General features: G+C 42.0%; 2 protein-coding genes across 2 annotated transcripts in view; both read left to right on the top strand.

Moving 5' to 3' along the window:
- smoc1 (SPARC related modular calcium binding 1) overlaps positions 1–131 on the top strand; it is a 36,984-nt gene extending 36,853 nt beyond the window's left edge. The window contains exon 14 of the mRNA XM_088354807.1: positions 1–131. This exon is cut by the window's left edge and continues 1,326 nt beyond it. The gene's annotated coding sequence lies outside the window, so the exon portion shown is untranslated.
- Positions 132–8,457: 8,326 nt separating this feature from the next.
- slc2a1c (solute carrier family 2 member 1c) lies at positions 8,458–20,822 on the top strand. Its single transcript, XM_088355251.1, has 11 exons — positions 8,458–8,525; positions 10,498–10,570; positions 13,984–14,082; positions 14,143–14,303; positions 14,377–14,617; positions 14,966–15,128; positions 17,854–18,038; positions 18,114–18,215; positions 18,302–18,403; positions 20,324–20,527; positions 20,596–20,822. The coding sequence occupies exons 2-11, from the start codon at positions 10,556–10,558 to the stop codon at positions 20,773–20,775; spliced, it is 1,452 nt and encodes a 483-aa protein (XP_088211377.1). The 5' UTR covers positions 8,458–8,525; positions 10,498–10,555; the 3' UTR covers positions 20,776–20,822.
- Positions 20,823–24,313: the final 3,491 nt, after the last annotated feature.

The following is a 24,313-nucleotide window of genomic DNA, read 5'->3' as shown; positions in this document are numbered from 1 at the left end:
GAAATGACTTTGACACCCCTGCATTTAAAGGCAATAGCCAAAAGAAGCTCCATTCTACCATAGATCTAACAGCAACGTTGACATATTCGGGAAGAAATGATTGTGAAAAAAAAATAAAAAGCAGAAAGACAGTTCAGTCTTGAAACAATCATTTCGATTTGTGTTTGTGTGCTATATTTGTCACTCCACGTCCTGCTATATCAGGCTACCTCGAAACTGTTACTGAAATCCAGAGGTGGCTGTTAACCAGTTACATTGACTTGTTTTGGGACATTTAGCACTCGTGGGATTTTTTTTTAAAAATCACAATTTTTTTGGAGTAGATTTGTGAAGGAGAAACTGCACTTTTACTACCCGACGTTATCCCAGACGTTCTTTAAATCCCCTCCATGAGTACGTGGCCGTCTGTCTCGGCGAAAGCACATTTATTTTGTCGGATTTTTTTTTAGATTTAGGCAGTGACCCAAACAACCGACAGGTGGGATTTGTATCTGTAGCCTCTCTCTCACTTTCCCCCTCTTTCTCTCCCTCTCTTTTTCTCTCTTTCTCTTTTCTCTCTTGCTCATTTTCTCTTTCTCTCTTTCTCACTTTTTCTCTCTCTCTCTTTCTCTTTTTCTCTTTTTCTTGTTTTTCTCTTTCTCTCCTCTCTTTTTCTCTCCTATTTTTTTCTTTTTTTTCTCTATCTCTCTTTTTCTTTTTCTCTATTTTTTCTCTTTCTCTCTCTCTTTCTCTTTTCTTTCTTGCTCTTTCTCTTTTTGATTTTCTCGCTTTCTCTTTCTCCTCTCTCTTTTTCTCTTTCTCACTTTTTCTCTTTTTTCTTTTTTCTCTCTCTTTTTTTCTTCTCTTCTCATTTTCTCCTTCTCTTTCTCTCTTTCTCTCTCTCATTTTCTCTTTTTCTATCTCTTTTTTTCTTTATCTCTTTTTGTCTTTTTCTCTTTTTCTCCTTCTCGTTTTTCTTCTCATTTTCTCCTTTTCTTTCTCTCGTCTATGTATAATTATTATTATTATTATTTAATCCACAGGGGGTTCACTCAAACAAACTGTCCGATGACACAGACTTACAATTTCACCAAGTACTTTTTGACTTAAGTCGTTTTTTTGGACTCTACTTCTACACGAGTCCTATTAATCTGAAGTAACAGTACTTTTACTCGAGTACAATTTTGGCGACTCTACCCACTTATGTAAAGTTTCCCTGGGTTAAATTAACCGTAGTTTTTTTTTTTTTTTTTTTTTTTTTTACAATCACGCAGTTGAGAAACATAAGAGATAAAATCTTATTGAAAGAAAAATTATTGGAAAAAAATGAATGACTTTGTAATTAAATCCCCGAATCCTAAATGAATTGCGAGGCCCTGAAAAGCCCCCGTTCCCTATTTTGATTAAATGTACACGGCGTTATGATAACGACTGTGCCAAAGCAAGAGCCGTAAAACAAATCTCGTGTTTACAAGTTTGTTCAAAAACGGCCGCCTTGCTCCAGTTCATCTGGCTTTCTGTACAGAGTCAGGATAATGACTGTGCCAAAGCAAAAGCCGTCCAATCGAATCCCGTGTTGACATGTTCCGGTCGGTTGAAAAGCTTGCCCCGCTCCAGTTGGTCCTGCTTCTTGTACACAATGTTGTTTACGATCAATATTTGAGAAAAATATCAACGTTAAGCTTTAACTGTTGAGAAGCAAATACGCGTTCCTCACAAAGTCACCATTCGCTGAAATCCGTCATGCCGCATACAGTTGGAAAGTGCAAACTCTTGCCATTTCGAAATATACTCATCAGAGGTACCCACAAACTATACAGCCACGGATACAAAAAAATACGCCTAAAAGCATCCCTGCATGGTTTGACCTTCCTCAGTGTAATTAATTGGTTTGGCTTCGTAACTCCTCCTTTAAAAATGAAACAATCATCAAATTATTTCCAATTGTTATTTGGTCGTTAGCTTATGTCCTTTCGATTGACGTCGCTCTCAACCGAGGGCGGTGTCACAAGCCAGGAACGGAGACAGGACCCAATAGCGGGAAAACAGGTCGATGGCCAGGATGGAGGAGCAAAAACAGAAACGGGTCCAGAAAACAGGTCGGCAACAGGTAACAGGCAGGAAACAGGCCAACAACAGGTCGATGGCCGGGACGGAGGAGCAAAGGCAGTAACGAGTCCAGAAAAGAGGTCGGTATCAGGCAGGAAACGGGGCAAAAACAGGTCTATGACTGGGACGGAGGAGCAAAAACAGAAACAGGTCGAGAAAAGAGGTCCGCAACGGGTATCAGGCAGGAAACTGGGCAAAACGGGTCGATGGCCGGGTTGGAGGAGCAAAGCAGAAACAGGTCGGTTGGCAACAGGTATCAGGGAGGAAACAGGGCGAAACAGGTCGATGGCCGGGACGGAGGAACAAAGGCAGTAACGAGTCCAGAAAACGGGTCGGTAACAGGTATCAGGCAGGAAACGGGGCAAAAACAGGTCGATGGCCAGGACAGAGGAGGAAAGGCAGTAATGAGTCCAGAAAAGAGGTCGGTAACGGGTATCAGGCAGGAAACAGGGCAAAAACAGGTCTATGACTGGGACGGAGGAGCAAAAACAGAAACAGGTCGAGAAAAGAGGTCCGCAACGGGTATCAGGCAGGAAACTGGGCAAAACGGGTCGATGGCCGGGTTGGAGGAGCGAAGCAGAAACGGGTCCAGAAAAGAGGTCGGCAACAGGTATCAGGGAGGAAACAGGGCGAAACAGGTTGATGGCCGGGACGGAGGAACAAAAGCAGTAACGAGTCCAGAAAACGGGTCGGTAACAGGTATCAGGCAGGAAACGGGGCAAAAACAGGTCGATGGCCGGGACAGAGGAGGAAAGGCAGTAATGAGTCCAGAAAAGAGGTCGGTAACGGGTATCAGGCAGGAAACAGGGCAAAAACAGGTCTATGACTGGGACGGAGGAGCAAAAACAGAAACAGGTCGAGAAAAGAGGTCCGCAACGGGTATCAGGCAGGAAACTGGGCAAAACGGGTCGATGGCCGGGTTGGAGGAGCGAAGCAGAAACGGGTCCAGAAAAGAGGTCGGCAACAGGTATCAGGGAGGAAACAGGGCGAAACAGGTTGATGGCCGGGACGGAGGAACAAAAGCAGTAACGAGTCCAGAAAACGGGTCGGTAACAGGTATCAGGCAGGAAACGGGGCAAAAACAGGTCGATGGCCGGGACAGAGGAGGAAAGGCAGTAATGAGTCCAGAAAAGAGGTCGGTAACGGGTATCAGGCAGGAAACAGGGCAAAAACAGGTCTATGACTGGGACGGAGGAGCAAAAACAGAAACAGGTCGAGAAAAGAGGTCCGCAACGGGTATCAGGCAGGAAACTGGGCAAAACGGGTCGATGGCCGGGTTGGAGGAGCGAAGCAGAAACGGGTCCAGAAAAGAGGTCGGCAACAGGTATCAGGGAGGAAACAGGGCGAAACAGGTTGATGGCCGGGACGGAGGAACAAAAGCAGTAACGAGTCCAGAAAACGGGTCGGTAACAGGTATCAGGCAGGAAACGGGGCAAAAACAGGTCGATGGCCGGGACAGAGGAGCAAAGGCAGTAACGAGTCCAGAAAAGAGGTCGGTAATGGATATCAGGCGGGAAAAAACAGGGCAGGAGAATGTCGGATAGTACAAAGCTTGCCTAGCTGAAAGCATAGGTTCGCAGACATTTTTTCCCAGTCAACAGCTCGCATTATCCTAGAAGGTTCTGTTTTTGACAAAACCAAGATTGCCTTTTTGACCTTCATATTCGCTTTCGCCATTAGTCACCGATTGGAACGACGATAGACACCTTAGTTGACCAGTGTCGTTCTAAAAAGAGTGTTTTCAAATCAGACCCCGAAATTAACGGGTGTGATTCCAGTCGCGATTCATTTTAACGCAGTATTAACACGTCCGCACAATCACAGATTCACCTCTAAAGTCAAACATTTGTAACTCTTTCACAACGTCTAAAAATGGACCAATGTAAAATGGATGTAAGTTTTTAGGGCGGTGAACTCATGCAACACTTTTTTTTGCAAGCGTGTATTTTCTGTAGTACTCGATGTTCATAGTACTTCAGTTTCAGTTCGTCACCTTTGAAAAGAGAGCAAAAAGCTTTAAATTGGGATTCCAGGTGAAGGGGTGGAAAGTAACTCTGGCTCTCTTCTCGGAAACCACCGGAGGGAGCTCAATTTGAGGTCGGCAAGTAAACACGTTTTGGGGCGTTGCGTATTTTGCGGTTTTCGCAATTAGCATCAAATGAAAATTTAGCATGAGAATTTTTAAATACCCAAATGTTCACACTCGAACCGGTTTGCCTTCAAAAGAAGGAAAGTGTCACGAGGAGTATATGCAAATGAGACTGAGACTGGCCTCAATTTCTAGTGTATCAAAACAAAAGTGCTAAGAAACGGTGTCATGAGATTTGCGGCATTTATGTTCAAAATACATAAAATTAGGGTTCTGATAATGACTATGCCAAAGCAAGAGCCGTAAACCGAATCTCGTCTTTACGCGTTTGGGTCCGTTTGAAATGGCTCTTGGTACGCGGCGTTATGATAACAAAGTGCAAAGAAACAGTCTGGTGACATTTGCGGCATTTATGTTCAAAAACATAAAATGAGCGTTATGATAATGACTGTGCCAAAGCAAGAGCCGTAAACCGAATCTCGTCTTTACACGTTTGGGTCCGTTTGAAATGGCTCTTGGTACACGGCGTTATGATATCAAAGTGCAAAGAAACAGTGTCATGACATTTGCGGCATCTATGTTCAAAATACATAAAATGAGCGTTATGATAATGACTCTGCCAAAGCAAAAGCCGTAAACAGAATCTCGTCTTTACACGTTTGGGTCCGTTTGAAATGGCTCTTGGTACACGGCGTTATTATAACAAAGTGCAAAGAAACATAGTCTCGTGACATTTGCGGCATTTATGTTCAAAAACATAAAATGAGCGTTATGATAATGACTGTGCCAAAGCAAAAGCCGTAAACCGAATCTCATCTTTACATGTTTGGGTCCGTTCGAAATGGCTCTTGGTACGCGGCGTTATGATAACAAAGTGCAAAGGAACATAGTCTCGTGACATTTGCGACGTCCATGTTCAAAATACTTGAAACGAGCGTTATGATAATGACTGCGCCAAAGCAAAAGCCGTAAACCGAATCTTGTCTTTAGATGTTTGGGTCCGTTCGAAATGGCTCTTCGTACACGGCGTTATAACAATGTGCAAAGAAAATAGTCTCTTGAAACAAGCAGCACTTTGATTTCGCTATCGATCGAGCATGTATCCTACCGAGAAAGTATCAAAGATAAAAAAATCAAATCGGAAAATACTCGAGTAAATCTGGGTTGAGCGATACGGGGAATTTCAGGATTATTTCACTCCGAGTAAATACGCGGTCGTACAGATCCGATCCGGAAACGCCGTGCACGTCAAAGAATCGAACCCGCTCGAATTCATTTATGATTACAAGAAACTGTCTGGACCAGAACGGAGACAGGACCCACTTGCGTAGCGTTTCTCACAAGTTTTTATTGGAAGGAAGAGAAAGGGCTCCGAACGCGGAAGTGGATTTTCCGTGGCGAGCGATGGCGGTGTCAGGAACGGAAAACGGGTCAGTAGCCGGAACAGGAGAGCAAAAACAGGGTCGGAAGTGAGTCGTAAGCCAGAAAAGGAGCTTGGACGGGGTCGGGGACAAAAAGAGGTCGAATGGGAAAGCAGACATGGTCAGGACCAAAAACGGGTCGAAGCCGGGGACAGACGGGAGCAAAAAACGGGACAGGTGGGAGTCGCGTTCGAAAAAAGCTTGCCTAGTGTTCACTGAGGTTCGCAGACGGACTGACAAAAGGGGACAGACAGGACTGGCTTCAAATTCCGACAGAGATCCAATCAGAACAGCCGAGTCACATCAGTAATCATGACAGAAACGGCACTAAATATGTTCCATATTCCAGAGCATGTCGATAGTACGAAATAACTTAAACTGTTTACAAAATAAATCGCAATATTTTGATTACAAAGGCTTCAGAATAAAAGCAGAGACAAACAGAAGTGCGAATAAATAGGAATACAGCGGTACCTCGACTTATGAATGTCTCTACATACAAAAGTTTCAAGTTACAAAGAAAATATTGCCTCTACTTACAAAGGCTTTTCAAGATACAAAGTCCAAAATACAGAGTGCGTATGCGTGAATCCCAGCATGCTCTTCGTGTCCCCGTCTTGCTCTGTCAACGGTCTACTCTATGCTACGGCTACAAAGAGCTAATCTTCAGAATGGACCCCACGAAAGACAGAGAAACGTGGATAAGGAGAAAAGAAGAGGAGGAAACTTTTTCTGGTCAAGCAAGAGATAATAGAAAGGTATGGAAACACACATTGCCTTGCAGTAGGAGTTCAGGGACAACAAGCCATTGTTCAATTGGCCCAAATTCAAGGAATTTTAGCAACATTTCAGAATTTGTGGAAAAGAATCGACAGGTCGGGCTATCGCCCACAGATTGGCAAAAGCAGACGTTATTGAATCAGTTTTTCAGAGAAAAATGCCAGGAAAACAAACACTGCCGAGGACCAGGAAACAAAGAGGTCAGTTCAAAGGTAAATGAAAATTTCTATTTCCTTGAATCTTTGTTTTTTTTTTTTTTTACATCACGTGCCTCTCGTTTTACGCTTATTGCGCGGTCATCTCATTCAAATATGTATTTGTTTGGTGTTCTGATGCTCTTCTGTCAAATGCGTCTCTACTTACAAAGTTTTCAGGTTAAGAAGCTCCTGGCAGACCCTATTCAATTTGGGAGTAGAGGTACTACCTAAGTGTGTGAGAAAACGGGCTGGCGACGCCCATGATATCCTCGCCCTCCCTCTTGCCCAGAATTCCTATCGTCTTTTTCGACTTTTTTTGCGTCAACCCAGACTTTGATTCCAAGAAAAAAATCTCAAGGTTGGAAAATGAATTCCAAATTTGATGATTAAAATCGGGCGATCGGAAATCATTCTGCAAAGAAGAATGGGCCAAAATACCTAAGAAGTGTTGATCAATTATTGTGAATGTTTGTCTGTTATTCCTCGGAAAGGAGGCCCAAGACTTTTTCACATAGGGCCCGATAGCTTTGGGTTATTTAGTGCCTTCATAAATAGAATCGTATTTTTTGGGGGGGATTACCTGCGCGGTATTCAAATTGATGATTTGAAAGTATTGTAGGCGCTAAATATGCAAAAAAGGCAGTATTCAAGAAGTGGGGGGAATACTTTTTCACGGCACTGTATGTAGTACTAGAATCTATATATTTTGGGTGCCAATTTTGTCCCCAGTGTCCCTTCCCTCTGTCCCTTCTTCTTTCTCCTCCCTCTCTCTCTGACCCCTCTCTTCTTCCCTCTCTCCTTCCCTCTCTTTCTCTCTCTCTCTCTCTCTCTCTCTGTCACTCTCCTTACCTCTCTCTCGCTCTTCTTTACTCTTTTTCTATCCTTCCCTCTCACTCTCTCTCACTCTTCTTCCCTCTCCTTCCCTCCCTCCCTCTCTCTATCTCTCCTTCTCTCTCTTTCTCTCTCTCTTTCTCTCACTCTCCTTCCCTCTCTCCTTCCCCCTCTCTCTCCCCTCTACTTCTCTCTCTCTGTCTCACTCTCCTTCCCCCTCTCTCGCTCTCTCTCACTCTCCTTCCTTCCCTCTGTTTCTCTCCTTCCCCCTCTTTCCCTCTCACTCTCTCCTTCCCTCTCTCTTTCCATCTCACTCTCTCTCCCTCTCCTTCCCTTGGTCTCTCTCGCTCTATCTCTCTTTTTCCCTCTGTTTCTCTCCTTCCCCCTCTTTCCCTCTCACTCTCTCCTTCCCTCTCTCCTTCCACCTCACTCTCTCTCCCTCTCCTTCCCTCGGTCTCTCTCGCTCTATCTCTCTTTTTCCCTCTGTTTCTCTCCTTCCCCCTCTTTTTCCCTCTCACTCTCTCTCTCTCTATCCCCTTCCCTCTCTCTCTCTCTCTTTCCTTCCCTCTCTCTCTCTCTCCTTCCCTCTGTCTCCCCCTCTCTCTCTCCTTTCTGTTTCTCTCTTTCTCTTCTTCCCTCTGTTTCTCCCTCTCTCTCTCTCTCTCTCTCTCTCTCGCTCTTTCTTCTTCCCTCTGTTTCTCTCTCTCTCTTGCAAATGTCCCGCTGGCCGCGAGTTTGAGAGCGTTCCCTGACACGAGCACAAAGCCCGCCGCTTTGGACGAGAACAAATTCTAATTTCTAGAAAGACGCCAAATTCCTAAGCGGGCGCCGAGAGGGAGACACTCTGAGGCGTCTGAGATTAGACGCGACAACGCCAGGGTTGTTATTTGTCGAGGGCCGCGGCCGGCGAAATTCAGCGCCCGGGGGCCACTCGGGCGGCGGGCCGACCGGTCGGGTGGCTGCTTTTGGATATTTGTGGGCGGAGCTTCCGGCGGCTGGCTCTGGAGTGCGGCTTTAACCCAGGACGGCTCAGAAGCTTTTTGGGTTAGGACCGGGAACCCGGCCAAGCGCGTCTTTTCCTTTCCGTCCCTCGGGAATTTCCGTCCGAAGCACCCGCCGGTGAGTCCAATCGTCTCGATTGTTCTTTCCCGCATTGAATGGAATTGGAACTGAATTGAATTGTACTTGATGTTGAATTGGATTGGAATTGGATTGGAATTGGATTGGAATTGGATTGGAATTGGATTGGAAGTGAATTTGAAGTGAATTGAAATTGAACTGAATTGTACTTGATTTCGAAGTGAATTGAAATTCAATTTGAAGTGAATAGAAATTAATTGTACTTGATTTTGAAGTGAATTAAAAATAAATTAAAAGTGAATTTGAAGTGATTTGAAATTAAATTGAATTGTACTTGAATTCGAAGTGAATTGAAATTGAATTGTAATTGAATTTGAAGTGAATTGAAATTTATTTTTAAGTGAATTGAAATTAAATTCAATTGTACTTGATTTTGAAGTGGATGTAAATTGAATTTGAAGTGAATTGAAATTGAATTCAATTGTTCCCGATTTTGAAGTGAAATTGAATTTGAAGTTTTTTTAAATTGAATTGTACTTTAATTTGAAGTGAATTGAAGGTAAAATTCAAGTCAAGTCAAGTCAAATTTATTTCTGACGCCCTTAATCACAAAAATGTCTCAAAGGACTGCAAATTGAATTGAATTGAATTGAATTGAATTGGAACTGGAATGGAAATTGAACTAAATTGAATTGTACTTGAATTTGAGGTGAATTGAAATTGAATTGATTGTACTTGAATTTGAAGTGAATTGAAAGTGAATTCCAATTGAATTGTAATTGGAACTGAAATGGAAATGGAAATTCAACTGAATTGAATTGTACTTGAATTTGAAGTGAATTGAAAGTGAATTCAAATTGAATTGGAATTGAATTGGAAGTGAATTCAAATTGAATAGAAGGCCTTTATTATCATGTGTCAATTAAATTGCCGGCCCATTGTTTTATAACCTTATTTTCTCTGTTCCTTTATCTTCTTGGGTTTTTTACCTCACTGTGAATGTGTGAAACTGGAGTGTCATGCCCAATTTCGTTGTCACAATATGTTAACACATTTTGTAACAATGACAATAAAGGTAGATTCTATTCTATTCTATATTCTGTTCTATTCATATATGGCACATAGAATTGAACTGAATCTGATTTGAATTTGAGTTGAACTTGAACTGAACTTGAATTGACTTGGGGAACGTACTCAAGATTGGTTGAAGATTTAAGGTCGGGGTTACCTTCCAATCGCTCTCCTTGGGTTTTAAGGTCAAGGTTAGTCCTGTCGATTAGGGTTTTAAAATTGAGTTTAAACGAGTTTTTAAAATGATAAGACAAATTTTAAATCGGGATCTGATTATTATGTTTGGGCTTGAAATTTGACTTGATTCTGGTTTCATATTAGGGTTGTAAGACCTTGAGTATTTTGAGGCTTGTTTTACGGTTTCAAATTATGATTTCAGGACGAGGTTTGGGTTTTTAAATCGTGTTGTTTTATAACTAAGTCTCAAGTTGGAGTCTGGATCCACACATGGCTTTTTGTATCAAAAACTGTAAAGAGTTCCTGGGAAGGGTCAGGGTCACTGAAACTATGTGACAGTCTGAAGAAAGTTCAAGTGTCAAATTAGGATCTGAGTAATGTGTTTGGGTTGGAAGTCAGGCATTCCAGACCTTTCCTGATTGGGGTTTTAAATCAAGGCTATGATACTTCAAGGTATTTTGAGCCCTGTCTGTTTCAAATGACCAGACTGGGTTTGGGGTCTTTGGGTTGAAGTTCCAAGTTTGAGTACGGCTCCAAGCATGGCTTAATGTTTCAAGAGTTGCCATGGGTGGGGTAGGGTTTCAAATCAGGTTTTCACCAATTGAGACGAAGTATTTCAGGACTGGGTTTAGATTTGGGCATTCAGTTGGTGGTTCAAGTAGAGATTTGAAGCCTGGACTGAGGTTTCAAACCAAAGTCTGTGTCAGTAGTGCAGAATTCAGGCTCTGAATCGGATTCACGAGTTGTTGTTTTTGTTTCTCAGCACAAAATAAATGCCTTGAGAGCACCTTGGGAGCCCAACTGGAAGCCACGCTGACAAAATGGCCTTAGCGGAGGTTTGTGTCTTTGTCTTCTTCTTGGCCCTCCAAACACGTGAGAACCCTAACACTTGCTTGACATAAATACATGTTAGCGCCGTGTGAAAATACTTGATTCGAACTCTGAACTCCATCCCTGATGCTGCAACGTGCATACCGGGAATTACGCTTGCGAAGCCAAACTCGATCGATTTGAAGCCCTACTTATGACGCTTTAGGCTTGAAACCCAAATTTGAGGGCCTGAAAGACAAATACGGGCTACACACCAGAATTTAAAACCCTAACCTTGGCTAAAAACTGTAAATTCTGACAATGGGTAGGGTTTCCATGCAGGAAACAGGGTTTGTAAACCTTTTTCATGGCCATTTCCAAGCACTTTTCAAGGACTTTCACAGCCAAATTCCCATTTTCCAGTACCATTAAAGTAAGAAATCCAGCGCCGGTCAAAAGAACAGGAACCTGAGCTTGAGTTTCAAACCAAACTCTGTTTCTGACGTACGCTTGCGAAGCCAAATTCGATCAATTTGAAGCCCTACTTATGAAGCTTTAGGCTTGAAACCCAAATTTGAGGGCCTGAAAGCCAAATACGGGCTACACACCAAAATTTAAAACCCTAACCTTGGCTAAAAACTGTAAATTCTGACAATGGGTAGGGTTTCCATGTAGGGAATAATCCCATTGGAAACAGGGTTTGTACGCCTTTTTCATGGCCATTTTCATGGCCATTTTCAAGCACTTTTCAAGGACTTTCACAGCCAAATTCCCATTTTTCCAGTACCATTAAAAGAAGAAATCCAGCGCCGGCCAAGAGAACAGGAACCTGAGCTTAAGTTTCAAACCCAAACTCTATTCCCGACCTAATATTCAGAACCCTAAAATCAGTTTAAAACCCAAACTTAGAGCCCAAAACCTAGCTCCAAACCCTAGCCCTACACCTATCTTTTACCCTAGCCGTAACTCTATTTCAAACCGTAACGTATTTTCGAAGGGTTTAGAACCCTGGTATGGAGCTCAGACTCTAGTTTCTAACTTTAAATCTCCACCTAACTCTACCTGTAACCCTAGCTCTAAACAAATTGTGGAACCCTACAGTGTACAACCCCAAAATGGAGCTCACGCTGTAGTTCCTATGCCTAAACCGACCAGTAGCCCTAGCTGGAGACCTAACCCTAAGCCCGTTTCAAACCGTAACCCTCGCTCTAAAACCCAAATACACAACAAAATAAATGATGAATTTAAAAAATACAATATAAATGACAGACTACATGATAAAATACACAAGAAAGTACATGACGAACGAAACAAAACGATACGTGACAAAAAAAAATACAGACCAAAATACACGACGACATACACAATAAAATAAATGATAAAATACACGAGAACACATGAACGGACAAAGTACGTGTATTATGCATTTTAAGACGTGTACGACGTACGAGAAAATCTGTACGAAAAAACGCAAATTTGTCAATGATGGGTACCGTCCGGTATACACCGACGATCACCAAACGGCAAATCGATCGAGTCAAACGAGTTCGCCGCGGTAGCCTCTATCTCGGTGTCGCTTTTTTCGTTGCAAACGATGCGAACGGTTTGATGCTGCTGTGCGCATGCGTCTGCCGCCTGGGGATTTCCCATCACGCATCATTCCGTGGTAGTTGTGTAGTGAAAGGAAGTCCGTCTCTTTTTAGAGAACTGGCTTTTTCGGCTCAACTCATGAAAGAGAGCCGGCTCTCAAACGGTTCACTTGCTTTGATGATTGAAATTACGAATGATGATGTTGTATAAAGAAGTTAAGAAAAAAAGGAAGTATAAAAGGAGAAAATGAAAAAAGACAGGTTGGTGGTTATCCCTTTAATTAGTATATTAACAACAATAATTTGAATAAGAAAATGTGTTATTCTACTTAATTCTATTTATATGTATTTTTTCCTTCTACATTGAACGTCCAAGCTACTTCATTTTTGAACTTTTTTTTAATAATAAAGCTCATTCATGTCGAGCAACTCAGTATCTCACAACAAAATGTTCATTAACAATATATATGATATAAGGAAACACATGTACAATATAACGTGTTAAACTACATAAAAAATATGGTGTAAGATTATTTTGTAAGGGAAAATACAACATTTTGTAAGGGCATGGAGCCCTGGAGGTTGAAAGGTATGGAAATTCTTTGAAAGATGGCGGAGGCAAGGAAAACACGCGTGTTCAAGCAAACGATTCGACGAAAGAAAATAAACAAAATAATATTCCTAGCAAGAAAAGGACTTTTCTGCCAAAATGAACTAAATTATATTCCTGGTGACGGTATGAGGAAGATGATAATGGATTGGACTTTGAGAAGGCATTACAATTGTGGCGGGACAGCAAACCACCAAGAATATATGAACTGAAAAATCTGAAGTGATTAAAACTGCATGAATATATAGACTAATATTTCAGCAATATTATTTTGTATAATGTACAATATTGTTGTGAACTGAAAAATCTTGAAGTGATAACTGATTTGTATTACCGTATTTTCTGCACTATAAGGCGCACATAAAATCAGATTTTTTTTTAAAAAAGCTGACTATGCGCCTTATAATCCGGTGCGCCTTATATATGGATCAATATTGAATTGCAAGGTCTCGCAACTAAGAGAAGCAGCCACCGACTCCATTTTTCGCGTAGAAGAAGAACGGCGCTGTGCATACTGGGAAATATTAAACAAGGATTCTCTTTTATTTGTGCGTTTGTATAAAGACTCTGAAATGGCTCCTGTTAAGAGACACGCTTACAACGCAGAGTTTAAACTTAAGGCGATCAGTCACGCAGTAGAACACGGGAATAGAGCAGCAACAAGTGGAGGAAGCATGAGGATAAGCTGCGCCAAGTAAGGAAGACTAAACAAAGTTTCCATGGCAACAAAAGAATAGAAGAAAAAAAAAGCGAGTTTTTATTCATTTTGGGAGTGAATGGAGTTGTAGAAAGCTTGTTTTGTTATCTATTCATAAAGTTTGACTGACCTAAATGATTTGTTGACGTTCCCTTTAGCGCGGCGCCATCTAACGGTTGCATAACGTAACTACATCCTTTACTGTAGCCAAGTCAAGTCACATTTATTTATGACGCCCTTAATCCCAAAAATGTCTCGAAGGACTGCACAGGATTACAATTACAAAATTGCACAATGACCTGATCTTGAACCAGCATGCACTTATAGCGCCTTATAATGCGGTGCGCCTTATGTACGGAAAAAGTTTTATAGATTTTTGAGCATGCGAGTCCCCGTCACTTTTCAGAGCTAAAACGAACGCTGCTAAAATCCCCATTTGAAAAGGCTTCCTACGCTAATACCGGAAAGACTATGGAGAATCGCCAACTATGAATTGAGAATCCAGAATGTTAAAACGGTTAGTGCTTTTGCCTTTCTCCTCAGTGCCACCTGACGGTCTTGCTCCTGACTTCGGTTCTGGCGGCCATTTTGGGATCGCTGCAAGTGGGCTACCACACTGGAAACGTCAACGCCCCTGCCAAGGTAAGACCCAAATGAGACCAAATCCACAAAATCCACAAAACCGTCTCCCCCTTCTTTCAGATCTTCGAAGGCTTCTTCAACCAGACCTGGAAGGACCGCTACAACCAAACCATGACGGACCACAGCCTGGTCCTGCTGTGGTCCGTCTCGGTCAGCATCAAGGATTTCGGAGCTCTTCTGGGCTGCCTGGGCGTCAAATATCTGGCCGACTCCTTTGGACGGTAAGGAACGAGCAAATGCGTCCGTTTCATCGGTTCTGTAACTTCTTCTGTGGTCTGGTCTCGACCCCTCCAGACGTAACTCCATCCTGATCGTCAACATCTTGTCGGTGGTGGGAGCGACCTTGATGGTCTTGGCCAAATTTGTGGAGTCCTTCGAAGCCCTGATCCTGGGCCGGCTTTTGTTCGGACTCTTCTGCGGTCTGGTGATGAGCCTCAATCCCCTCTACATCCAGGAGGTCTCGCCCACCATATTGAGGGGCGCCTTCGCAACCCTCAACCAGGTGGCCTTCGCTTCGGGAATCCTGCTGGGGATGGTGAGGAGGACATTGTTTTTCAGGGGGATGACCTCAAGTGCGGCACCTTCTCCAGCTTCCTTCATTCTCCTCATGCTGAGGTCTTTGGGTTTTTCCTGGCCCTCGTGTAGTTTCTAGACCATGGGTCATAGTAAGCTGTGGTTTTTACAGGGATTAAGTGTGTCGCAAATAAACATGACATGACTCGACTGTCTCAGTTCGTCACACAAGACTTGCCTGTGTCGCGATCTGGCACTATTCTCCAGAGTATGGACACCCTGGTCTAGAAATATGACCCTCACATTTTCCGGTTTCCTTTCAGCACTGCGGTGGTCTGGTAAGAGCTATCTGACTCTGTTCTGATTGTAGATTGCGGGCCTGGAGGACATGCTTGGAACCAAAGAGCTTTGGTCCACCATGCTGTCCCTGTCTCTGATCCCTGCGCTGGCCCAGTACCTGATCCTGCCTTTCTGCCCCGAAAGCCCTCGTTACCTGCTCATCAACAAGGGCCAGGATGCCCAGGCCCACACTGGTGAGACTACTTTGACCATTGGGTCGCTTCTACGATGTCAGGGAAAAACTATATTACTAATGTATCGTTTTTCTAAATTCTTCGAATAAGTTATCTGACTCCATTAAGCAAACACAAACTTCATTCTCCTAACAATGCAGGCTCGTTTCTTAATGGGAAAATGAACGGCATTTTCACACGAGGGCAGATTTATTTTCTTAAAGTATTTAACTAAGTGAATTCCATTGAATTTAGCCGAATTATTGTCAAATTAGTGTAATTAGTCTTCGTCGAGCCTCCCTCTCATTCTCCCATCTCTCTTCTATCGTCTCTCATACCGTCTTCCGTCTTTTCACACGTCGGGGCGTCGGCCGCACCCCATGGGCGGGCCAGGAACTCCCCACCTCGTCTGACCGGTGCGTCACGAAGGCTCCCCCCCACGGGGCGGGTCAGGTGCCAGCTTCACCACCTCCTCACCAAAGGCGCCGCCATGTCTAAAAGAAACTCATATCAGCTCAAAACGATGCCAAGCGTTTATCAAAACAAGGACTAATTCCCTCAAAATTCCCCAGAAAAAACACTCCACACTTGGAACGGCGCGACCTGTCCTCGAACTTAAGCCTCCTCTGTGAAAAATCTTGCATTCACTGTAATTTGTAAAATCCCTTATAGTCAATTAAACAAAATCAAAAATCCTTCAACGATTGAAAGCCCGAACCTGGCCTGACAGCGATCGAACAAAGGGGAGAAATCATGTGAATGTTAAAGTCCACCATGATGAGTATTTTGTTAGCATAGCTTACCAGAAAAAAAACAGAAAGACGATAAAAACACTCAAACGGCAAAAAAAAGCCGACCAATAATACGACCCAAAAAACGGAGAGAAATACCATCGAAAGCGGTTCATTGGACCCCGCTTTGTGTGTTCCTCCTAAGGTACTGGAGCTTTAACACAATCAAGTAGAAATTTGACCAAAGAGATGACAAAAAAAAAACAGGACCCAAAATGACCCCCCACAAAAAAATCTCCCAAAATGTAAATGACCAAAAACAACCAAAAGACAATTAAAAAAAAGGCCTGCCAAAAAAAGACTACAAAAAGTAGTTTTTCTCTACTCGTCCGGAGTTGATCACAGGAAAAAAAAATGGCGATATACTTTTCATGGTATTCGAATCGTGCAACTAAATTATGACAACAAAGTGTTATGTGTATAAACTAATCATGAAAATGTTAGATCATCTAACAATCTTTATCAACATTATCACAGATACGTCCTTTGTTTATCATTACAAACCTAAGCTAATTAACAAATGCTAACCTCCATAAAAACGTTTAAATAACAAAATAGTGTATAGCAAGTTCTACTTTAGTTTTGTCGAATTCAAATAAAGGATAAACTACTTTGGATTCAACTTTGGTGAGAGGTGACTTGAGCTGGTACAGTGGAGTTAACTGGTGGATGCAGAGGGGAGGATTCAAACTGATTTTAAAGCTTCAAATTATGGTCATCATCTTGCCATTCCAATATTTCCCTGCTTTGATCGCCTCCTTCGTTTTAATCATTTTCCCCGTTCGTTAGTGAGGGTAGTCGTCCCCTGTTTATCGTGTTTTTGCTTCTCCCTTTAGCGTTCGTCTTAGGACCCGCAGCCGATTCAATCCGAGTGAAAGAAATGTCGTGGAAGAGAAAGAAAGGCATTGTAGGATTTGGTTCTGCCGATAGCATGTGTTGTCACAAGCCCAGAAACGGAGACAGGACCCGATAGCGTTTGTTTTACTCAGTTTTTATTAAGAAAGAGAGCAGTGCCTGCTTCCACGATCCGACGATCGTCGGTCACGGGCGGCTGACGGCAGGAACGTGGAAGTGGCACTTCCGTGTCGAGCGAGGGTCGTCCTAGATGGCGAGAAAACATGTCAATGGCCGGAACGGAGGAACAAGGGTAGTAACGAGTCTAGAAAAGAGGTCGGCGACAGGTATCAGGCAGGAAACAGGGCAAAACGGGTCGATGGCCGGGACGGAGAAGCAAGGCAGAAACGGGTCCAGAAACAGGTCGGCATATTCGGAGCAGACCTTATTGCCTCGCCCCAAAACATAAAAACAATATGCAGGGAGATCTTGGCAGGAGAGGGAGAGCCGTTTATTTAACTTCGTCAGAGTCCAAAACAGAGTTCTCATTCGTCTAAGAGACAATCAGCTTTTTACACCCCAACATACTTAACGCGTCCCCTCGCGATGATGCACTTGTTTTTTCCTCAATGTGCATTCTTTCCGGGAATCGATAATGTTTTTTCAGAACGTTTTTGTCCTCTTTCGATTCCCCAAACTTCGAAGGCTTCTTCAACCAGACCAATTTCCAAGAAAATCTAAACTCCTATCAGCTTGCCAGGGGAATCTTGTTATTTCGCAAGCTAATCCAAACCAAGCAGGTGTTTTTATTAATAACTCGGGAGAAACGAGCCTGGAATTTCCCGTTTTAAATTAAAGCGTTCTCCTTATGTCAAGCTCGACTTCAATAAAGCACAACAGCAGCAGGTATTAGGCAGGAGAAAACAGGGCAGGAGAATGTCGGATAGTGCAGAGCTTGCCTAGCTGAAAGCATAGGTTCGCAGACGGTCTGACAGCTTCCTCTTGGAAGACGGGAATTAAAAAGAGTCAGGGAGCCAATCAGCGACTAGGACTATTGGCGCCAACGGGGCAGTCGCAGGTGACAAAAGCGTTGGCCCGACTGAGATGTTTGGGTCCCGCAGCGCTCCTCAGACTGCGAGGGAGTCAGGAGAGGGTCCGGGCAGAGATGGAGGAAATGAAAGGCGAGGCGGCTCGGGCCCAGGCCTCGGTGGGCCCGCTGGAGTTCTTCCGGAAACGGAGCTACCGTCAGCCCGCCGTCATCGTCCTGTGCGTCAATCTGGCCAGCCAACTGTCGGGATTCAACGCGGTAACCGAAAAACCGGGCCCCTTCTCTCCAGACCTTCGACCCCGAGAGTCCAACCGCGTTTCCGTTTTTTTTCAGATCATCAATTATTCCACCAGAATGTTCCAAGCTCATTTCCAGGAGGCCAAATATTTGACGTTGGGCGTGGGGGCCGTCAACGTGGTCTTCACTTTGGTGGCCGTGAGTCCCGACGCTCGCCGTATTCCTTTTCTCGCTAAAAATGCTTTTTCTTTCTTTTTCTCTCCACCTCCGAAAACCACAAAAAGTTCTTCTTGATGGAAAAAGCGGGAAGGAGGCGACTTCTCTTGATCGGCTTCTTTATCATCGGCGTCTGCAACCTCCTCTTGACCGTTGTCGATTCAGTGGTGGTAAGATTTCGCTTCTTTTAGCCGAGAGGCTTTTCAGGAATCTAGATAGATGATTTATTTATCCCCGTAGGGAAATTCACACTTCCAGCAGTATCCTTTTGTTCAGTTGAACAGGATGGCCTCGGGGTGCTGTCTTGTAGTTTAACAACAGCGGAGTGGATGACGTCACACGCTAGGCCAAAAGTTGGACGTCCCTGCGGCAGATGGAAATCTTTGTGCCCAGGGTTACACCGCCTCGTGTTCACCTAGATAGCGAGTCCGCCTACTTTCCGCTTCCCGCAGGCCTTTGTGTCTCTGTCTGCCCTAACAGCGCTGAAGCCGGGTAGCTTCACGTTAGCGTCAGGGATGCTCGACGTGAGCCACGATTCCGTAAAACACGGCAAACTGCACTCCCTGTACGCTTTGATGTTTTTCGTCGGTCTTATTTGGTAGAGAGTTCACATTTCTCATGATTACGGATGTTACCGAACACTTATAACGCCGCCAGCCGCTTAGCTAGCTCCGGCTCTGCAACCACTATAGGGCCCCCTCATCGCACCAGCACGAGAATTCTTCAGGGCAAGGAGTCGATTCCTCGAATAAACGCATTTTTGTGCGTTAAAACCCATAACCTTAGGATAGAAAGTCATCCAAAGTGTCGTTGTCAAACGGGATGAAAAACACCGAAGATAGAAGCAGACGATTAAAACAAGAAATCACAAAAAGTGCGAGCTAACACGGAGCTGCTGGAAAGGCTGCCACTTTGATCTTTTTATCTCTGGCGAACGGGAGTAAGAAAGAGACAAAGAGACAAAATACGCAGAGTCGGTGACAAAAACGCACCTTTCACAGCTTGATATTTTCCGGAACTTCTAAGCACACGTTTCCGCATGGGTTAGCTCAGATGCTAACGCTCTCCAGTGGGAGGTCCCCCTCTCAAATATTCCAGTTTCAGAAATGATCTCATACCTATCGCGCTCCAGGGCTCCACGCCCTTACAAACAGTCGTATTTTCCCTTACAAAATAAAAAATAATCTTACACCATATTTTTTTCTCTAACATATTTATTTCTGTAGTTTAACATGTTATATTGTGCATGAGTTTCGTTATATCATATATATTGACCATGAACATTTTGTTGTGAGATACTGAGTTGCTCGACATGAAGTCGCTTGGACTGTAGAAGGAAAAAATACATGCAAATATGATTAAGTAGAATAATACATTTTCTTATTCAAATTATGAATTCATTTTCTGCATTCAATTATTGTTAGTAATATACCGATGAAAGGGATAACCACCAACCTGTCTTTTTTCATTTTCTTCTTTTATACTTCCTGTTTATCTTAACTTCTTTATACAACATCATCATTCGTAGTAGAATGCATCAAAGCAAGTGAGCCGTCGGAGAGCCGGCTCTCTTGAATGAGTCGAGCCGAAAAAGCCGGTTCTCTAAAAAGAGACTGACTTCCTTTCACTACACAACTACCACATGAAATCCAATGTTTTTTACGACCACATGTGTGTTCTGTACTGCTTCTGATTGGCCAAGTATGTACTGCTCTGCTTTCGCTGTGTTCATGTGTGATCAAAATGATGCATGATGGGAAATCCCCAAGTGGCATGCGCACAGTAGCATCAAACCGCTCGCTTCGTTTGCAACGAGAAAAAACAATACCGAGATAGAGGCTACTGCGGCCAACTCGTTTTGTGATAGTCTGTGTATACCGGATGGTACCCATCATTGACAAATTTGTATTTTTTCCGTACAGATTTTTTTGTACGTTGTACACGTCTTAATAGCATAATAAACGTACATTGTACAGCAAACATGTAGAGGTGTAGCTGGAAAGCTGGGCGCTGTATTTGTAGCAAACGGCACGGTGCGGAATCGTGTGTTTTCCACCCGAGAAGACATTTTTCTCGGTCCTTTTTCACAGCAAACGTTGCCCGAGCTAGCTAGCCTGCAAGTCTTGCTAGTCTTCTGCCTGATCTCTGCGTACGAGTTGGGTCCGGGCCCCATTTCCTGGTTCATCGCCGGCGAGTTGTTCGACCAGCCCGGCAGGTCCATCGCCATGGCTTTCGCCAGCATTCTCAACTGGGGAGGGAAGTTCGTCCTGGCCTTGCTTTTTCCTCCGGTCCTGGTAAGATTCCGGTCCGCGTCCTGCCGGTCCCTCTCCGGACCCCCTGCTCACACGTTTCTCACCGGCAGAAATTGATCGGCGGCTACACTTACCTGATCTTCATGGTCTTGGCTCTGATGGGCATGCTCTTCACCTGGTTCCGAGTCCCCGAGACCAAGGGCCGGACCTTCGAGCAGATCGCGGAGGACTTCCGGGGCGCCCAAAACCTTCCCTTGCACGATAAGAACAATTTCAATACCTTCAACTAAGCTAGGGGGTGCGGGCTACATGCGGGCTTTTCATTCCAGCATCTTCAATGAAAACGGCAAAAATATCACCATAATATACAGCAGGGGTCGAAAACTTTTTGGGAGCGTCAAGCTTTTTTGTTAGCGATTAGCTTGAAGGGCTACCCGTTTCAAGTGAACTTCTAAAATGTTGTCAGGGTTGGCTAGGGTTACTTGAACTTGATTACTTTCAATTACTTTTGGATTACCGTAAATTCCGGACTATAGAGCGCACCTGATTATAAGCCGCACCCACCACATTTTAAGAGGATAACCGACCTGTATTAAGCCGCATTCCTAAACTCTGTATTCCGCCAGGTATGTTTTTTGTATTTAAATTTGAACAAGTGAATATTTGGACATTGTTTGATCTCGTCCACTTTCCCTGGTGGTTCTCACCTTTGGGATTATGAATTTACGACAGCCCCTTAAATGATAATTTCCCTCTTTCCGAATGAATCGTTTATGGATGTTTTCTGGAACTATGTTTTTGTTGACCTAAAAGGTCCGAACAAAGGATTGCCTTGTGAAGGGGTAGGTTGTGACTCTCAGGTCTGCAGATGGAATGCAGGGAGAGAAGTGTGAAAGGGAGGTCTGTAGCCAGCCAGATATTCTATATACACACTCAAAACGAGGAGAGACGACATTAATTGATTTTTGCAATTAGGACAGAGAGCAAATCCTTTGGATAATAAAGTCCAACCTGTTGAAAAATCCCTTTCCTGAGCCCTTTTCCTGATAAAATCCTTTGGGTTATGGAAGCAGATACGCCATTAAAAGTGCAGAATCAAATAACAGCAAAAAGATATGCCCAAAAAAATGACAGTTTAAAAGAAAAACCTACCAAAATACAACAAAATCTGTCCAATTGACATAAAAAACAAAAAAACAACAACACAAAAAGCAGTGGAAGATGCTTTCTAGTGCCAACATCAATGGACCTCTGCACATTCATTTTGAAACCCCATTTTTTGTTTGCCAATAGATAGATGGATAGACAGATAGATAGATAATAGATACTTTATTCATCCCCCCGTAGGGAAATTCACACTTTCAGCAGTATCCTTGTGTTGAAAATAAAACAATAATAAAGTAAAAGGAATATGATACATAAATACCCAATGGAAGGTGTTGATAGAGAGTATTTAAATAGTGCTACATAAAATACACACTGTCAAAAAAATAGGGTAATATGCAATGTGGGGGTGTGGTTTAATGTGGGCCTTTTACTCCCCCGGGTGGAGTTAAAGAGCCTCATGGCATGAGGAAGAAATGATCTCTTCAGTCTGTCCGTGGAACAAGACTGTACTGAATAATGTACACAAGATGGTGACAAAATAGTATTGAAAGTAAAAAGATAAAGTACTTCAATTTTTGGTTAAGTGTGATCCCATTCAAATTTTTATGCCACATTTTTGTTTTCCAACAACATCCACATGATGGCGACAAAATATCTTTTGAAGTAAAAAAAAAAAAAAGAGTGATCTGAAATAATTTCCATGATCCCAAAATCAGTAGTGGAATATAGGAGCAAGATTATTTTAAGAATTAGAATTTGACAGTACATACAATATTTGTAAAGAAAAAAAAAGATTATGAAGTACTTTTCTTTGCTAAACAAAAGATTGAACCTGTAAATTGGGATTTATTCTTTGGTTTAAATGTGTAATAGAGTATTTAATACAAAAATGAAAAAAATGTTGAAAAATTGACTATCTTGGGTTATTTTTGGAACACAATAAACTAAAAAAGGATTACTGCATAATGTAAATATAAAATGCTAACGAAAAATAAATGTGTCTTGTCCATATATCCCTTCTTCTGTACTACCACCCCCCACTTTCCGTAGAAATATATATATATATATATATTTTCAGAAGAATTGATGAGTACTGTGTTCAAGGCCAACATTCAAATATCTGTATTTTTCTCTACTTGCCAATTGTATCATGTATTTATTTTATTTATCAAGATATAATCACATTTGATTCAAAAAATAAAAACACTGTTGAGCTAGACATGTTGTATTTGTAATTTTTCTCTCTATGTATGATATTAATTGTGGAGTAGTATCCCTTGCTACTTGGACACTCAAATACACAAATAACAAGAGATACTACATACATTAGGTGCCTAAATCAGAATATTGTGTATCTTGTCAAGACTTTATGCTGTCATTTTTTTGACTGTTCCGATCCCAAGTAGTAAAAACATGCTAACCATGGAAACGAAGTGTTTAATGATCAATAAATACAAAAAAAAGGTACAGTAATTATTCACTATAGCGCGGTTTTCTTTTTCACGGTTACGGTGCTTCCCGAATTGGCACGGTTTTAAATTAAATTATTCTTATTTAAAATAGCTTTCATGTTTTAGGTCAAGTGAAGTCATGTCACGTAGCAATGGAAAAAGATATTATACTTGCGAATAATATCACCTCGTGGAAGCATGTGAATGCTGAAAACAAGGGGGGCAAGTACTGAACCCTGTGGAACACCACAGGTAACACTAAAGGGCTCAGACGTCAAACTTCTGGCCCCCCAAAAATATTTTACGAAATAAATTTCAGAGGAATATTTTCTTTTAAATAAATGTCTTTTAACTAATATCTTTAACTCATTTTATTTAGAAAATATTGTTATGGATAATGAGTTAACGAGTCATTATTATTCTTTGCAATATAGGATTTTGAGATGGAATGTAATCAATTGGAATATCAAATTCTATGTTCAAACTTTTATTTTTTAGGGTTGATTTTGAGGTGAAACTTTTACCCTAAAAAAACATGAAAGAGATTTTAAAGTCAATGTAGGTGAGACATTTTAACCAGAAAATAATAATAAATTAAAATAGTCTTTTAATAATAATAATTAAATTTGGAATAAAGCATTTGAGATAAAAATGACACCAATGGGAATATCAAATTCTATTTTGAAATCCATTTAAAAAAGACTTTTATTTAGGGTTCATTTTTAGGCCCAACCTTTGCCCTCATTCAAAAAACATTAACATTAAAGAGACTACAAAGAAATGTCGATTTTTTTTTTTCTCTTCTAACTAATATAGTTAACTCATTTAATTCCAAAGAAATATTGTTATTAATGCTGAGTTAATTTGTTATTATTTATTGTGACTTTGCAATAAAGCTTTTGAGATAAAATGACACAAATTGGAATGTAAAATTCTATGTTTTAATCCATTTTTATAATTTTATATAGGGTTCATTTTGAGGTGACCCTAAACAAATCAAATCAACATGAAAGCGATATCAAAGAAATGTCTTTTTTTTTTTTCAAACTCAAGCCAGAAACTATTATTAAAAAGTTAAAATGTTATTTATTCATTTTGACTTTGCAATGAAGCTTTTGAGATAAAAAAATGACACCAATTGGAACATAAAATTAATATTAAATCCATTTAAAAAAAACTTGATTTTGGGGTTCATTTTGAGGTGAAACTTTTATCCTAAAACAGAATTTTAACATGAAGGAGATTTCAAAGAAATATCTTATTTTTTATT

The sequence above is a fragment of the Urocampus carinirostris genome, chromosome 15, assembly GCF_059441175.1.
Source record: "Urocampus carinirostris isolate Australia breed hairy pipefish chromosome 15, RoL_Ucar_1.0, whole genome shotgun sequence".
Taxonomy (NCBI): Eukaryota; Metazoa; Chordata; class Actinopteri; order Syngnathiformes; family Syngnathidae; genus Urocampus; species Urocampus carinirostris.
The sequence above is the reverse complement of the archived record's forward strand: the minus strand, read 5'-3'. Positions and strand labels throughout refer to the sequence as shown.